The sequence below is a fragment of the Chiloscyllium plagiosum genome, unplaced genomic scaffold (assembly GCF_037043375.1).
Source record: "Chiloscyllium plagiosum isolate Xiang-an unplaced genomic scaffold, Cpla_swu_hap1 HiC_scaffold_2, whole genome shotgun sequence".
In the NCBI taxonomy this organism is placed as follows: Eukaryota; Metazoa; Chordata; class Chondrichthyes; order Orectolobiformes; family Hemiscylliidae; genus Chiloscyllium; species Chiloscyllium plagiosum.
This window is the reverse complement of record NW_028270140.1, coordinates 117,714,842-117,732,693: the sequence shown is the minus strand read 5'-3', so window position 1 is coordinate 117,732,693 and position 17,852 is coordinate 117,714,842. Positions and strand designations below refer to the sequence as shown.

The 17,852-nt window shown below is 37.2% G+C and overlaps 1 protein-coding gene across 7 annotated transcripts in view; it reads right to left on the bottom strand.

The window, feature by feature from the left end:
• Positions 1–17,852, bottom strand: part of fcho2 (FCH and mu domain containing endocytic adaptor 2) — a 210,887-nt gene that overhangs the window by 77,345 nt on the left and 115,690 nt on the right. For 4 of the 7 annotated variants that reach the window (XM_043707669.2, XM_043707660.2, XM_043707677.2 and 1 more), the window contains exons 14-18: positions 15,722–15,733; positions 13,722–13,746; positions 11,494–11,536; positions 8,980–9,074; positions 4,880–4,936 (exon numbers count right to left, since the gene is read on the bottom strand). In XM_043707669.2, coding sequence (XP_043563604.2) covers positions 4,880–4,936; positions 8,980–9,074; positions 11,494–11,536; positions 13,722–13,746; positions 15,722–15,733 — 232 coding nt within the window. The remainder of the gene's footprint in view (positions 1–4,879; positions 4,937–8,979; positions 9,075–11,493; positions 11,537–13,721; positions 13,747–15,721; positions 15,734–17,852) is intronic. The other 3 variants (XM_088000064.1, XM_043707705.2, XM_088000048.1) reach the window with 2 other exon arrangements.

Sequence of the window (17,852 nt, the reverse complement as noted above, 5' to 3'; positions counted from 1 at the left end):
TGAATCTATTATTTCACACCTTTGCCAGTTAAGTAGCAGAATAATCTCACAGAAAAAATACATTCCTGTAAAGATTGAAAATACTAATCATAGCAAATCATGAAATAAATGGTGTAACCTACAGCATTAATAGAATGAAAGTCATCACATTAAATAAATATGAAAACCAGGGCTGTCCTCAGCAAGTCTCTATAAAACTAATATTCCAATATTACACCAATACATCAATTTGAACTTGGTTTGTTCAAATCAATTAAAGTGTCAGATTAGTTAATTAGTGTCAAATGAAGAACCTGACTATTGCTGAAGATGAAGTACTACCATACGGTTTTTGGCTTTCCAACTATTCACATGAATGTTTGATCAAGTATGTTCTAACTGGTATGAAAATAGACATTTTAGTGAATATGGAAATTAAATAAAAAGAGCATTCAAAAGTATTGTCTGATTGATTACTCTTCCAAACTGCTTCAGTAATAATTTCCTAATTGCATCAATGAGTTTTTAGTTTTACTTTCTTTCCAAAATGTTGCATAGTGGATTTAATTTAAATGAGGAGTGCCTCACTTCAATGATGACAGTTCATCAAATTTCAGAATCAACCCCTCCTAAAACTGTAAATGGGTATGTGAAGAAATTCAAAGTTGTTTTATCCCTGAGGTTAAAGGTTTGTTTCTAAATTAAGACCAACAGAGTTTAAACTATAGCTCCTTTGTCTATACTAATGGATATAATCATTTGAAATAATTTGTATCATAAACAAAGATTTAGCTTTAAAATATACAATACACATATATATATTCAAACTATCTGTGCAGTAAGAATAAACTTATGGTTACATCAAAAATACTACTGTCCACAGTTCACTATGCAGTGATTTGACCAGTTTATCAGATTGCAAATGGAGAATGAGCACAACAGGAATTAGCTAGGAGCTGTAGAAGACCAAGATGTGAATTAATGAAAGCATGAAGGCAAAGATTTAACAATGAAATTTTTTTAAAAATGAAATTACTACATAAACCAGACATATATCATCTTGCTGTGTGTCTTCAGATGTATAAATAAAAGAGGCATTTCTACAACTCTCTAGTTGACTTGCTGAACAAGTTTCAAAATAGCACAAATCTATTCACATGGGTGATTTCAATGCAAATGCTACAGCAGGCAGTGATTCATGGTCAACCTGTCTAGGCCATGACAGGGTTGGCAAGATAATCAGCATCCAATGCTTTCTTCAGCTTTGAAACGTGAATGAATACTAACACTTTATTTCAGGAGCTGCATCATTACAAGGATTCATAGTATCATCTAAGGTCAAGACATTAGCCCCAACCAGATCTAGTCATCTTGAGAAGGTACGATTTACTTAGTATTCTCTACACCTGCACCTACCACAGCATAGTCTGTGACACCAACCACTCTTTTATCAGCAGTAGAGAGTGTACCCTGAACATTTCAGGGTTCTAAACATTGTGGCATCCCTTGCACAAGTAATGATATTAAATACTAACACTTCACACTTCCAGTAGAATGATTACTATCCAATGAAGACTTATCAGGAAGCACCAATGCCAGAATCAATGAACTTCATGACTTTTGAGGTTTAATCATCTGCGAAGCAGCAGAAGCATCATTTGATAAGTGTGGAATCGACAACAAGAATTGGTTTGAGACCTATTTTAGCTGAGATCATAGTATGTGTTAATGCAAAAGATAAAGACTACATAATGCACAGCATATACCCAGAAGCAAAAACACTGTATGACCTGAAAGCAGTCAAGACAGCTGTGCAAAAGGTAGGGAAACACTGCAAAATTAAATACTAGGTCAACTTACACTAAGAAATCCAATCTGCCTGTAAGAATGGAAATCTATGAACTGTATTTGCAGAGTTCAAGAGAGTATTTTGTTCCATTATAATCAAAGTTATGCATGTGAAGTTGGCAGATGATGAATTACTCCATCAGAAATAAACAGAAGTGCCATTGGGCTGAACAGCACGATGAAGTGTAGTTCTTTTAGACAGAAACCTCCAAATTTGCACTTGACACTCTCATGCAATTTCCTGCCATGGTTGAGTTACATGCAGCATCCTCATCACTTGAGTATGAGAACACCAAAGAGTGCTTAACAAACAGAAAGGCAGCAGGAATGGAATATCATTCAGCTGGTCAAGCTGGTCCTATCTACAACTATATGTTTGTGACTGTCTCCTTCTCTGCTGGAGATGCACAATGCCAAAATCATCACACTTTACAAAAGTAAATATTACAGAATACAACTACAGGGCATCTCACTCCTTAGTATCACACCGAAATCCTTCGTTTGGGTTGTAAAAAGCACCATCTACTTGCAGACTGACTATCTGGAAGCACAGTGTGGTTTCCATACTGGCAGATCTATTGTGGTCATGATCTTCTCCAAATGACACGATAGAAAAAGTGCAAAGAACAGTGTATACCTCTTTACTTCAGTACATCTCATCAAGGCATTCAACACCATTTGCTGAGCAGGGTTTTACAACATTTTGAGAAGACTGGCTGTTCATTAAAGCTCTTCAGTCTCATGCGTTCCTTGCTTTCCCTAACAATAAGCAACAAGAAAACATTGCTCATGGGACCAAGTGTTGTATCTCCAGTCCAATCACAATATAAAACACGCTGCTGAAAGTGGTTGAAAATTCTGTTAGCTTGAGACTGTGGTTATATACAATCTTGATACAGTCAAACATGCAAGTATAGAGAAATTAGTGACCATCTTCGGATGACTCACAAAACATACTCTGAACAACATCAAGTTGACCCTGTGAACCCTGCTAATGGTTTATAAGGCCAGTGTTCTTAGCAAAGAGTGTGGTGCTGGAAAAATACAGTAGGTCAGGCAGCATCCCAGGAGTAGGAGAATCGACGTTTCGGACATAAGCCCTTCATCAGGAAGCCTAACCTGCTGTGCTTTTCCAGCATCACACTCTTGACTCTGATCTTCAGCATCTGCAGTCTTCACTTACTCCCAGTCTTCTTAGCACTTTGCTGTATGGTTGTGAAACTTATAATGACTTACAGCTATCAAGAAAAGAATTCCAATAATATTTTTCTACACTGTATATTGCACATTACATGTATATTCTGGCAGATTGAAGTCTCAATTTCCACAGTCTTCTCAAAAGCAGAGTTCTCTAGCTTATTAGCACTCATCAAACTGGCTTCACTGGCAAGTGGACATACATAAGATGAAAGACCAAAAGGTTTTCTGTATGGCGAGGTAGTCAGGATCCAGACGATCATAGGACTTGAAAAGAGTGATGATTGTTCTCAATGGCCACTAGCTGACAACAAAGAAAAATATGAACCCTTCTCAGCTGAGAGACATCAACATGGAGAAGTCAACAACACTTGGTAGCCTTGTGTAAAACTTGTGGTGGGACCTGCCTCTCAAGGGGTGGCCTCTTCAGCCATGAGCAAAAGTACATCATGTGGAGACACTCCCTGAAACAGTTTCTTCCATCATTTTTCATAGATGAAAGAATGATGGGGGCACATAATTAGCGACGGCATAGCAAATAGTAGTATGAAGGTTATACTAGAACTCTCTAAAACATTAGTTAGGGACCACAGCTAAAATACTACTGACATTCTGGTTATTGTGTTATAGGTCAAATAATATTCCACTAGAGTACAAAAGAGATTTTTGCGGATACAGCTAGGACTGGGAAACTTTAAGTCTTAAGCAATGATCAGATAAGCTGAAGTTAGTTTTGTGAAATGGAAGAGAAAGAGAGGTTTAACTGTGGTGTATAAAAATTGTGAGGCCTCATGAAAGTGGGCAGGAATTGCTATTTCTTTTAGCTAAAATGACAATAACCAAGGAGAATAGATTTAATCAAGGGGAACAGTTTAAACAATTTGGCAGAAGGATCAGAAAAGAATTTGGAGAAATCTTTCACAACAGGTGGGTGAGGGATGGTGTGACAAAGACACGTACGGCATTTGAAAAGTATAAGGGTAAGCACCTGATTTTTTTATACTCCAGGGCCACAGATCAATAAATGCAATGTATAATGAGCCTGCCAGTTTTATTTTATTGCTGGCACTGACACAAGGGGCTGAATAGGTCACTTCTACCTTGCAATGTTTCTAAATTTTAATATGGTGCAAAGTTCTGTGGCAATTAATTGATTTATAACTAGGGTCTACTGTAATTCTGTTTCGTTCAAAGCATCTGACAATCTAATAATAGCGAATGAATTATATTAACATGAATGTCATAAATCTGACACGTCATTAACTGGAAACAACTGTGTGTTCTTCAATTATCCATCTAGCTGCAAGAATGCAGAGATGTGAAGTGTCAAATATTTTGTCAAGGATGTCTGACAAAATATCATGCCTATTTCAATTAACTATAATGCACAGCCCTGGAATTCATGAAATATCACATTTACAAACTGTGTATATGGGAATCTAGACAGACTTTATTTAAATGTCTAAAAAATAGAAATAGGCCAACTTTTTTAAACAAATAGTACAATTAGCACACAGTATGCACATTATGCATGCCAATCAGCAAGGTGGAATCACAGATATTTACATTATCTTTAAGAGCAGGTGCAGTAGCTTTTAAGTAATCTCAATTCATGGTTTATTTGGAAAACTTTATTTGGGATTACTCAGGTGCTTTTTATTGAAGACACCTTAATAAGCTATTCAAAAATATTTGAAGGTATAAAGCTAGCGAGGCTTATTGTAGTTTTGATGCCTTATTTAAATAGAAACACCTGGTTTCCAATTTCCTTTCATAAAACCACTTTGCTGGATAATGCAACAGAAAAACACATGTTCAACCATTCGATTTTCCAATACACTATTGTTTTATTTACCTGAAGCAAGCACTGTGTGTACCTCAGAAGTGTTACTGACTGGAAGAAAAGGAAAAGCTAGAACAAAGGTTAAGAAAAACAAGAAGGAAGATGAAAGCAAAAGTAATTGATGAAATATACCACCAGCATGGTTAATTTTAAAATCTAGTATGAAAGCAAGTTTTAAGCTTTTACCATCCAAGTCAAGTTGCATTATTTACATTTAGAACTGCCTTGTTCTTAACACATAGGTGAAACAAAATATTGACTGAGGTGTGCCACATTCAAACATTTGCCCTTCATATATAGAACCAAAACATTTACAGCATAAGAGGCAGAAGTTCACTCCACTATGTTCATTAGTTGGGGTAATCCAAAACCACCCTTGTTTTTTCCTGTTTTTCAAACATTTATTTAATTACTCATTAAGAGATGTAAAGTTTCAGTCTTAATCATGCCCTGTAATGTGACTTTTTGTGTTTGTAAACTGAAATATAATGTTTTCTACATTCTCTTCATAAAAGATGTTTATTTGAAATGGATAAACTCCAGTCCTGCCTTCCCAAAGGTAAATGTTTCTTCTACTTACAGTTATCAAAATTCTTCCTAACTAAAAGTCAAAATTAAAATCTTTTTTGCAGCCTCTGATATCAACAACTTAAGCTTCTACTTGTAACTATTGTTTATTCATCCATGTTAATCCTGGCGTGGACCAGAACCTCAACTGGACTCATTATATCAATATAGTGGCAACGAGAGCAGATCAGAGGCTAGGAATACTTGAAGAGTACTCATCTCCTGACTCCCAAAGCCTGGCCACCATCTTCTGGGCACAAATCAGGAGTGCAGCACCAGCAGCACTCAAGAAGCTTGAACCATACAGGACAAAGCAGCCCATTTAGTTAGCACCACATCCATTACCTCCAACACTGACACTCAGTAGCAGTAATGTGTACTACCTGCGAGATGCACTATTGAAAGTTGCCAAAAATTCTTAGAGAGCACCTTCTAAATCCAAGTTCATTTCTATCCAGCAGGACAAGGCACGATCACCTGCAAGATCCCTTCCTAGTCACTCACAATCCAGACTTGGAAGTATATCACCGTTCCTTCACTGTCGAGGGTGGATATCTTGGAATTCCTCCCCCCACCAAGGGGATTGTGGGCTTACCTATAGCACCTGAGCTGCAACTATTCAGCAAAGTAGCTTACCAGTCCGTTCCTGAACGCCACTGGCGACAAGCAATAAATGCTGTGCATCCAGCCACACCCATGTTCCCATGAGAGAATATACAAAAAAAATTGGCATATTCTTTCCTACTCACTAAGCCTGTGCGAATCCCCCCAAGCCACTTTACATCTTCCTTACAATACACAACACACACATTCCACCTAATTTTGTAGCATGTGCAAATTCAGAAATATTAAGTTTAGCCCCTGCCTCCAAATCATTGATACATATTGTGAACATCTAGAGGTCAAGTATCAATCGTGCAGTATCCCACTAGTCACTTGGGATTGAACTGGTTATTTCTACTCTCTTGCTTTTTGGCCATTAGCCAATTTTAATCATGTCACTACATTACCTCCTACTCCAGGTGCTTTAATTTTATTAGCTAACCTCCTGTGTGGGACATTATCAAATGCCAAATATATTATGCCCATTGACACTTCTCGATCAATTTCATTAGTAACATCCTTGAAAGACTCCAATACATTTGTCAAGCACAATTTCCCAATTGCAAATCCATTTTGACAATGCTCAAGCAAATCCTTTACCACAGCTTTCGTAATAGATTCTAGTATTTTCCATTCTATTGAGCAAGGCCAACAGGCTATGAACGTGCTTAGAGTATTAACAAGCTGGAAGCAGAGTGGGCATAAACCTCACTGCACTTGTAGGCAGTGGATAATGGAGTAATACAAAGAGATATTGACAATTTTCATCACTGGCTTGGATGAAAAGACAGAAAGTAATGAATCTCAAGTTTGCTGATGATACAATGCTATGTGGAAAGATAAACTATAGGAAGGACACAGAGTCTACAAAGAGGTGTAGACAGGTTAAGAGAGTAGGTAACAATAATATAGGGATGTGCAAAGTTATTCACTTTGGTCATAAGAATAAAAAACAGAATTGTTTTAAAAGATTCTAAACTTGTAACCATTTACTTTCAAAGAGACATGGGTGTTTAAGGAATGTAGCAAGTCATCATGGAGGTACAACAGCAACTAGGAAGGTAAGTGAATAAAGTCTAAATTATACAGGATTTTAGTGAGACCACATCTGGAGTATTGTGCACAGTTTTGGTCTCTGAAGATTGAGTCAGTCAGGTCTATTTCTCTGTTGCTTACAAGAATGAGATGCACTCCTATTAAGAAATACAACATTTTTGAGGGGGCTGTTAAGATAGATGATGAGAAATTGTTTTCACTGGTCAACAAATCTAAAATGTGGAGACACAGCCTCAGGCTAAAGGGCCAAAATTTTAGGACTAAGATGAGGAGAAATTATTTCACTTAAATAGTGAATCTATTGGGATTATAAATCTGTGGAAGTCTCTACCCAAGGTGCCTGGGGATGGTTCATTTCTGGAAATATACAAGGCTGGAATAGACACAGCTTTTGTCTCAAAGAATTAACAGACATGTGGAACAGGAAGGAAGGTGGAGTTGAAGCTCAATATCAACTGTGAATGTATTAAATCGTGGAGCAGTAATATCAAAAAAAACCTTATGCTCACGCGGTAATGAGAATAATTTAAATTTAAACATATGTTAACAATCTCTCAGGCATTCTACCCAACACATTGTAAAGACACACAAATATGTTCAGTTAAAGATGCAAATTAATAACCAAAAAATATTTTGGTCTCCAAAATGGGTGACAGCACTGGAAAAAAATAACAGAAAAATCATAGTCAAAATACTTAGTAACATTCATGCCCCTCGAACACAAAACAATGACAATTTCCAATTCGAGACATTCAAACTACTTTCCCTTGACATTCAATGGTATTACCATGATTGAATCTGCTACTAGCAACATCCTGAAGGGTTACCAAAAACTAAACTGGACTCGCCATACAAATACAGTAGCTGCAAGAAAGGTTAGGGATTGGAAAACTTCAATGATAACTCCCTTCCTAACTCATTGCAGTAGAGCATTTAATGAGTGGTTTCACTAAATGAGAATTCTACGTTGATCCGCAAATGCACCATTCCACCAATGATCAGATACAAATCTTGAATTATTCCTCTGTCTCCAATCCTTCTTTGCTAACAGCATAAAAACCATCATTTTCCAGACCTCTTCAGATCCAAAGAAGTCATATTGGACTCAAAACATTAATTCTGTTTTTCCCTCCACAGATGCTGCCAGATTTCTGAGCTTCTCCAGCTCTTCTGATTTTATTTTGGATCCAGCTTCTGTAGCAGTTTACTTTTATTGATATGATTCTACAATGGTTACTTTTCCCATTGTTTTAACAATGGCTTAATTGTTAATGGTTTAACTCAGTTTTAACAAATGAGCTCAAGTTTGAAAAGGCTGGTTCTTAATAGCACTAACATTCATCTTTTAGATAACTAATATTTTGGATGAGAAAATGCAATCTTTATAGAATGATTTTTTAACAATATATTTTGAGCATCTTAAATAGAGAAGACTTTAAAATTGAGTATTTAAATGAAGTGACTGCTTGCTGTACAAAATCAAATTTGCTACTGGCATTTAGTAAATGTGAGAAGAATTAACAATGACATTGTCTCTTCCACATTTCATTAAAAAAAATAGCAAATTCTCTCACCATTACAGTCAAAATCAAACAAAAAGTAATAATAATGAAGAAAAAAACTTTTAGGAAAACATAACTTAGTATCGAAACAATATTATCCCTTTTTCTTAATGGCATCCTACCCATGCAAAGAAACGAAACATTAGCATGGTTAATGCATTCATAGTATCAATTTGTTAATATTACATACTGATAGCAATAATAGTGAGGAAATTATAATGTATACACAAAAATCATACCTAACTTGAAAGTGGCATAAACAGTACTATTGTATTTAAAATATTTACACTATTAAGCAATATCAGAAACTAAATTAATATTCACCTGATGAAGTTGTTGATGTGGATGAAGACGAGGAATCAAGTGGAGGTCCAAACAACGGATCCAGTGAAAACAGGTCATTATTGACCCTTCTGGAGCTAAATGAGTTAAACAAAAGCAAAAGCTTTAAGTTAATGCACAATTGCAATAATTAGCAATTACTTTCTCCAGTTAATTAATCTTGATATTTCTGTTTTAATGCCTATATAAAAACTTCGGTTCCTAACTTAATCATGCACACTTGTATAATTGATAGCATTTCTTGAAAATGTTTGCAGAATGCAGCATGGATCTATAATTTTGCTCCCCTGTTGGCAGGTTCATAGAGTGTGTATGTAAAATCTAGTAGGTGGATCTTTGAAAACCTCCAACTACCTAACCATGATCTGTCTGACATTTTATGGGATGGGCATGTTAGGTAATCTACTCCTCCTTGGGTTTACTGAAAAACCCTTAAGGCTTCAAGCTGTTGCTATTTCTGATATTTTACCTGTGGCTGAGGGAGATTCATGTCTTGCAGGAAGCTTAACAGTTTTAGCCATGCATACTGCTATCTATCTGCAATGAAGCTGAACCACTTTTAAACATAAATGTAAATGCATTATCAAACATCTCCTGCTATTCAGCTTTAATCTGCCTACAAGGTCTGCCTGATAAAAATTAGTCTTTGAGAGTTCTCCTCTACCCCAAGCACTATTATTACTAGGTACAATTAACTTATGTTGTGTCAATTGTCTGAATCCTTTTGGCCTTTGGCCATGGGACAGCCACTCATGACGTTGTGATTGTTCTCCTCTTACCTGCGTTGACCTGAGTGTTAGTTTACCATTCTTTCTAAGAAAAAATACTTATTTTAGAAAACACATTAACAATAGGGTGCAATTGACACCAGATAAATTGCCGAAGCTAGTTCAATGGCTATTGCGACCTGTGTTTCCAGTAGCTCTTCCCTTTGTTTTCATATGCCTAGAACTTTGGATAGTTAAGAATTTCTGTAATAGCAATAAGATGAAATCTTAGGCTAGATCATAACTACTAGAAAAATTCAGTATAAGGGGTCCCCAGTGTCTTCTAACCTCTTAGATTCTCTGTAACATTCAAGGCTCACATTAGGCGTATGATTAGATATTGACTACTTGCTGCATCCAACCAGACTTAACGTTTAATACCATCCCAGACAGAGTATTCCACTTTATTCATGGGCCTGGCTGAAGAAGAACTACAAGTAGTCATTAGCAAGTCAGTTCCTAAAGGCTGTTCTGTCATTTAACATGATCATAGTAGATCTCATCTCGGCCTCAACCCCATTTTCATACCTGCTTTCCAATGCACTTTAGCCCATTATTAATTAAACAGACTCCTAATTTGCTGGGTCTGCCGAGCAGACATTAACCTAGAATCCATGATTCTTCTTCCACATGTACTGCAAATCATCCCAGCAATTGCTACTACTCAATCCTAGTGCTGCTGGGATTGCAGAATTGCCAGTTAATCTGATTGGCCAGCAATTCTCTCGTACTCAGCATAATATTCTTAAAGGGTGGAAGCTCCACTGTGACCTAATTATGGCAGTCACCAGCATAGACGTTTTGGTTAAGGGGAGGGTGTCGTCTTGTAAAATTCACAATGCGATTCTCTCTCCACAGATGCTGTCAGAAGTGCTGAATATCTACAGCATTTTCAGTTTTTCTTCTTATTTCTCACCATGTCTTGTTTTTATATCTGTATTTTATTCAATGCCACCTTTCTTTCCCAGGAATGCCCATCTCTGCTCTTTTCTCCCAGGGGCAGCTTATTTATCAGAAGACACCACGTAAAAAAATCCTTCAATACACTAAATATTTTAATAAATTGTGACATAAAAACATTTCTTTCCTGTCCGGCATAATTTTAAGAAAAACAAAATACTGCAGATGCTGGAAATCTTAACTAAACACTCAGTAGGTCTGGCAGCACATATGGAGAGAGAAAAACACTGTTTCAAATTCACATTTTTAAGCTGGAAAGGATAATAAGGGTGACACCAATGTTTGGCTGACGCAAGTGATAAATATCAGAATTACTGAAATTAATAATTAATTAAATTATAACATTCAAAATCACTAACACAGCTGAAGGAACAACTGTTTAGTAAAAATAACTTAAATATTTGAAGTTACTATTGGTTTTATCATTGAGCCAAACAAAGTGAGGAATAAATTATATATTGTCAAATCTCAAGCATATAGCAGGTTGCAAATCATGATCGTAACAGGACTTCATCACTGGTCACAATTATCAATCAGGGAACAGGACTGATACCTATTCCTAACATAAGACTGCTTTTTAGCCAACCCTCCTTCTGTTCCTCTCCAAATGCACAAAAAGCTGATACACTTGTGGTGCACTGATAATGCCCCTACCTCTGTGTCAGAAGGCTTAAGTTCAACTCCCAGCTCCTCCAGAACATGTCTGAAAAGGTTGATTAAAAATTTCTATGAAAAGGTAACAAATATGTTTAATATCGTACTGACTTACTCTGGTGATGGAACACATGATCTTGGCCGAACCAGCTCTTCACCTTGTAGAAAGGAGACAAAGTGAGGAAAATGTTTGAAGTTATTCCAGTCATTGAACATACCAGGTTTTTATATGTTTTCAAAGATACTTTCTGAAGCATTTTGAGTTGAGTGCTATTCCTTTTCTAAAGCTTATAAGTATTCCTTTTTGAGTATATGATAGCAGAAAAATTTACTCAGGAGTACAAACATTTTTTCAAATTACTACATTCTCTATCACAGTACTTGCAGTGAAGAAGGCAGCTATTCAGTTCAGCATGGCTATGACAGCTCTTTGACCTAAAAATTAATCCTACTTCACTGCTCTTTCTCCAAAATTGCTCTTTTCAAGGATAATCCAATTTCATTTTGAAATTTACTGTTATAACAATTTCTTTGATAGCAGTGCATTCCAGACCACCATAACCCTTGTCATGAAATAAAATCTAATTTCCCCTGTAGATTATTTATAATTTTAACTAAAATATTATTATGTTCCCTTTAGTAGCAGAATGAACAGCTGTAACAGAGGCCTTCCAAGTAATCTATCTTCATTTAAGTAACATTCTGTTTTACGTTCTTCCGAACATAATCCAAGTGTAACTTACTATAAACTTCTCTTTAAACCTCTCTGACGTTTTCTATTCCTCCACATATTAAGTTCAGTGTTATATTTACTTTTTTTGGCCTTATTAATCTAATTGCTTCTCACCAAAGAATAAAACAATAACATGTATTTATATAATGCCTTCAGCATACCAAGACATTCCCTCAGCACATTATCAAACATAATTTGACATCAAGACACCTCAGGAAACAATGAAGAAGACAAATAATAGTGTGTTTATGAGGCTTTAAGAAATGATCAAGTTTAGGATTCTAACAATTGAAGGCAAAACCTCCAATGGTTGTACAATTAAAACTGGGATGCTCAATAGGCCAGATTTGGAGCAGTACAGAGACAGGGCAGGAGGATTTTCCTGAAACAGAGAGGATTGGATTGGAAAGAAAGGATAAGAATTTTAAAATTAAGGAGCTACTTATTTGGAAGCCAATGTAAGTCAGTGAAGGGTGACGAGCAAATGTGACTCGGTACAAGTTAGGATATAGGCAACAGAGTTCAGAACGACCTCAAACTTATGAATGGTAGAAATTTTAAAATGTCAACCTGGCATCATTTGGAATAGGAGAAAGTGAGGACTGCAGATGCTGGACAGAGTCAAGAGTATGATGTTAGAAAAGATAGCAGGTCAGGCACCATTTGAGGAGCAGGAAAATCGACAATTCGGGCATAAACCCGAAAGGACTTTGTGATAAAGGGTTTATACCCGAAATATCGATTCTCCTGCTCGTTGGATGCTGCCTCACCTGCTGTCCATATCAATTGGAATAGGCATGAATGCGAGTAACAAAAGCATGAATGGGTGTTTCAATAGCAAATTAACTGAGGAAGGGGCACTGTGAGGAAATATGCAGAAATATAGTTAATTTGACTCAACAGCATATAGTACAAATATACAGACAAGCTTTAATCAGTTAATTTAATACATCTTTACCGGCACACGTCTAATAATAGATGATTTTAGCAAAGCACAATATTAAATACACTTACTGGAGTGTAAAAGTAAGTAGTAGTTTCCAAAAGAGAGCAAGATGCTCCATATCATTATGGGTTAAATGTTGACTAGCATTTATTTATTTCTTTAGCTTCCCAACATAACAATTAGGAAGCACAGAATTGTTAACGTGCAAAATTTCATCATTGGCTCAACATGCCTACACAGTACTCCAAATGAGCATCACATTAATTGTCATTCTTCTGTCTTAGCTCCATAACCTTGCACATTGCTCCTTTTCAAATAGCAGTGTAATTCTCTTTTGAATGCCTCAATTGAACATAGCTCCACTGCACTCTTGGTCAGTGTAATCTAGAGTCAGCCACTCATGAAAAGGTTTTTCCTAATATCATATTTTCTTCTTTTACCAATCACCTTAAATCTGTGCCTTCTCAGTCTTGATCATTTCACAAGTGAGAATACTTTATCCCTAACTCTATAAATATAGCTTATCAAATCTTCTCTCAGCATTCACTTCTCAAAGGGAAAAACATACCAACTTTTCCAACCTATAGTCTGTGAATACAAACAAATTATACTCCCAGTTGGAGAGAGCAAAACATAAAGCAGAAACCCATCAACTAGTACTTACTAGATGAATTTCTTTTCATTGCATTCTGGAATGGCAAATAAAAATTAATTAAATACATTAATACTGCAATTCAAATTCTATTCATACCAAATGTATAATACAATTATTAAAACAATACAAACAAAAATAGTAGTTCAATAGTTATTGCAAATGTTTCGTCCCCTGTCTAGGTGATATCCTCAGTGCTTGGGAGCCTCCTGTGAAGCGCTTCTGTGGTGTTTCCTCCAGCATTTATAGTGGCCTGTCTCTGCCGCTTCCGGTTGTCAGTTTCAGCTGTCCGCTGTAGTGGCCGGTATATTGGGTCCAGGTCGATGTGTTTGTTGATGGAGTTTGTGGATGAGTGCCATGCTTCTAGGAATTCCCTGGCTGTTCTTTGTTTCGCTTGCCCTATAATGGTAGTGTTGTCCCAGTCAAATTCATGTTGCTTGTCATCTACGTGTGTGGCTACTTGGAATAGCTGGTCGTGTCGTTTCGTGGCTAGTTAATGTTCGTGGATGCGGATCGTTAGCTGTCTTCCTTTTGTCCTATATAGTGTTTTGTGCAGTCCTTGCATGGGATTTTGTACACTACATTAGTTTTGCTCATGCTGGGTATCGGGTCCTTCGTTCTGGTAAGTTGTTGTCTGAGTGTGGCTGTTGGTTTGTGTGCTGTTATAAGTCCTAGTGGTCGCAGTAGTCTGGCTGTCATTTCAGAGATGTTCTTGATGTATGGTAGTGTGACTAGTCCTTTGGGTTGCGGCATGTCCTCGTTCCGTTGTCTTTCCCTTAGGCATCTATAGATGAAATTGCGAGGATATCCGTTTTTGGCGAATACCTTGTATAGGTGTTCCTCTTCCTCTTTTTGCAGTTCTGGTGTGCTGCAGTGTGTTGTGGCCCTTTTGAATAGTGTCTCGATGCAACTTTGTTTGTGTGTATTGGGGTGGTTGCTTTCATAGTTCAGGACTTGGTCTGTGTGTGTGGCTTTCCTGTGTACCTTGGTGGTGAATTCTCCGTTTGGTGTTCTCTGTACCCTCACGTCTAGGAATGGGAGTTGGTTGTCCTTTTCTTCCTCTCTCGTGAATCAGATTCCTGTGAGTGTGGAGTTGATGATCCGGTGTGTTTTCTCTATTTCCGTGTTTTTAATGATTACAAAGGTGTCATCAACGTATCTGACCCAGAGTTTGGGTTGAATTTGTGGTAAGACTGTTTGTTCTAACCTTTGCATTACTGCTTCTGCTATGAGTCCCGAGATCGGTGAGCCCATGCAGAACTACAGCAGAAACTGAAACACCTGATCAGCGGATCCAGACACTCTCTCCAATCAACACAGGAATTCTTGGACATCATCAGGAATATACACATAGACAAGGAAGAAACTATGGTCTCATTCGACGTAACGGCACTGTTCACCTCTATTGACAAAGCCCTAGCCAGAGAAACAATAGCCAACCTGCTGAACAGACATAACAGACAACAGGACGTTGAACCCATCAACAAAGACGGCATACTTAAACTACTGGACTTGTGCCTCACAACACACTTCACATTCAACAACCAGATATACGAACAAATCAACGGAACACCCATGGGCTCACCGATCTCGGGACTCATAGCAGAAGCAGTAATGCAAAGGTTAGAACAAACAGTCTTACCACAAATTCAACCCAAACTCTGGGTCAGAGACAGGCCTCTATAAATGCTGGAGGAAACACCACAGAAGCGCTTCACTGGAGGCTCCCAAGCACTGAGGATGTCACCTAGACAGGGGACGAAACGTTTGCAACAAAAACTTCCAGCTCGGGGAACAGAACCACAGCAACGAGCACCCGAGCTACAAATCTTCTCACAAACTTTGAGTTATTGCAAGTTGTAATAACAAAATTCAAAAATATAACTCCCATTAGTGCATACACCAAAGCACAAATAAATAACATAAAAAACATAAATTAAGCATGCACATACATATATGCAATTAAGCAAATACTCACTAAAGGGCCCTTCAAAGATGAAATACATACTTACCGGGCTATGCCTCTGAAGTCAGCATGTAAAAGATGAAAACCAAAAGAATAGTTTAATTATTCAGCTATGGAATTACACTGTAACATAATTATATCAAAAGGCAGATTTCTGACCTTAGAGATTTATAGAATCATGAGGGGTATAGATAGGGTGAACAGCCAAGGTCACTTTTCTAAAATGGGGGAGTCCAAAACTAGAGGACATATGTTTAAGGTGATAGGGGAAAGATTTGAAAAGGACCTGAGGACAGTGCATGTATGGAATGAGCTGTCAGAGGAATTGGTGGAGGCGGAGGCGAATGCCTTTAAATGTGACAATTTTAAAAGGTACCTGGATGGGGATATGAATAGGAAGTGTTGAGGGGGATATGGGCTGGCAAATGGGACTGGGTCAGATTGGAATGTCTGGGTGAGCATGGATGATAGATCTGATTCTGTGCTGCATGACTCCATGATTTTATAAAAAATATTTTTACAGTTATAAGTTCTCAGCTATACTTCAAGCCTTCAGTTAAGAATACTAAAGCCAGTTGGCAAGGTAAACTGAAGTTGGTGAATAAGCCAAAGGCCAAGTAAGGAGTCCAATAAAGTGAAAGGTGTTCTTCATGGAAAACCTATCTTCAGGATCTTGTGAATTTTTGCACTGGCCTTCAAGCTGTACGTGTTGATTACACACTGCTCAATATTAAGTTTGATAGATTAAAGTTACTATCAATAATAAAAAGTCATAGCTTCCATCATTAACATCAAAATTCATTATTTTTAGCTTCCTTTTTCACTCTTCAGCCCCAATTCTCAATAAAACAAATGCCCTTGAGCTAATTACCCAAAACTGCACAACCCCGTAATGTCAATTCTATTCAGAATTAGAAAGATGTGCTTTGTCTCTGCAGAAACTGAGGATCTTCTCAGTCTTAATTTAATTGCATGATTTTTGTATTCAAATTAGGACTGTTTGGAAGTGCAGAGTTTGGTGGTTTATATAAAGCTGGCATGAAGCTCATGAAAGATATACAAAAATCCAATTGACGTTTTGAGGATTTCTTGATTTGCTGTGCCAGAATCAGTAATGGGTTGAAAGATGCATGATAACCATGAAACATCTCTTAACATGGCTTTCAGAGAACCTAATTCAATTCAAACTTGAACAAATATTGAAAAACAAATTAGACATTCACCAGATTGGTGAAAGTGAGGATTGCCGTTGCTGGAGATTCGAGTCGAATGTGGTGCTGGAAAAGCACAGCAGGTCAGGCAGCATCCGAGGAGCAGGAAAATTGATGAATTGAAGGTGAAAGCACTTCATCAGGCCGAATGGCTGATGAAGGGCTTTTGCCCGAAACATCGATTTTCCTGTTCCTCAGATGCTGCCTGACCTGCTGTGCTTTTCCAGCACCACACTCTCAACCTCATTTGCCAGATTGAACTACTTATTCCCTAAAGAGTCAATATAATTCGGCACAAGATATCCAATTTCATCTTTAACTTCAATTAATGATGAATCAACGGTATGATACTTCACAGCAAGAAACAATGGAGTGTCATAGCATTTATCAGATTCATTTAAAACATGTATTTATCTGGAATACATAATATACTTATTATGTATCTTACAAACATATGATTTAGAGCAGAAATAAGCCACTCAAGCCATTCAATATGATTATGGCTGATCTGATTACTCCACATTCCCACCTACCCCAATAACCTTTAATCACCTGTTTTGTTATGGATCTATCCACCTTTATCTTGAAAGAATTTAAAGATCCTACTTCCACCAACCTCTGAGGAAGCCAGTTTCAAATACTCTCAAACGTTAAGGGGAAAAAAATCTCTTCCTCTGTCTTATGTAGGCAAAATCATGTTTTTAAACAGTGAGCCCTAGATCTACACCTTCAATAAGAGCAAAGCTCCTCTTCACATGCACTTCGTCAATACCTTTTATGATCCTGTATGCTTCAATCAAGTCATCTCTCATGCTTCTAAACTCCAGCAGATAAAAGCCCAGCTTGTCCAGCCATTGCTCATCAGTCAACCCACATTCTAGCTATTAGACTAGTAAATTTCCCTGAACTGCTTCAAATGCAGGTTTAACCTTCTTTTAAATAAGGAGACTAATTCTGACTAAGTCA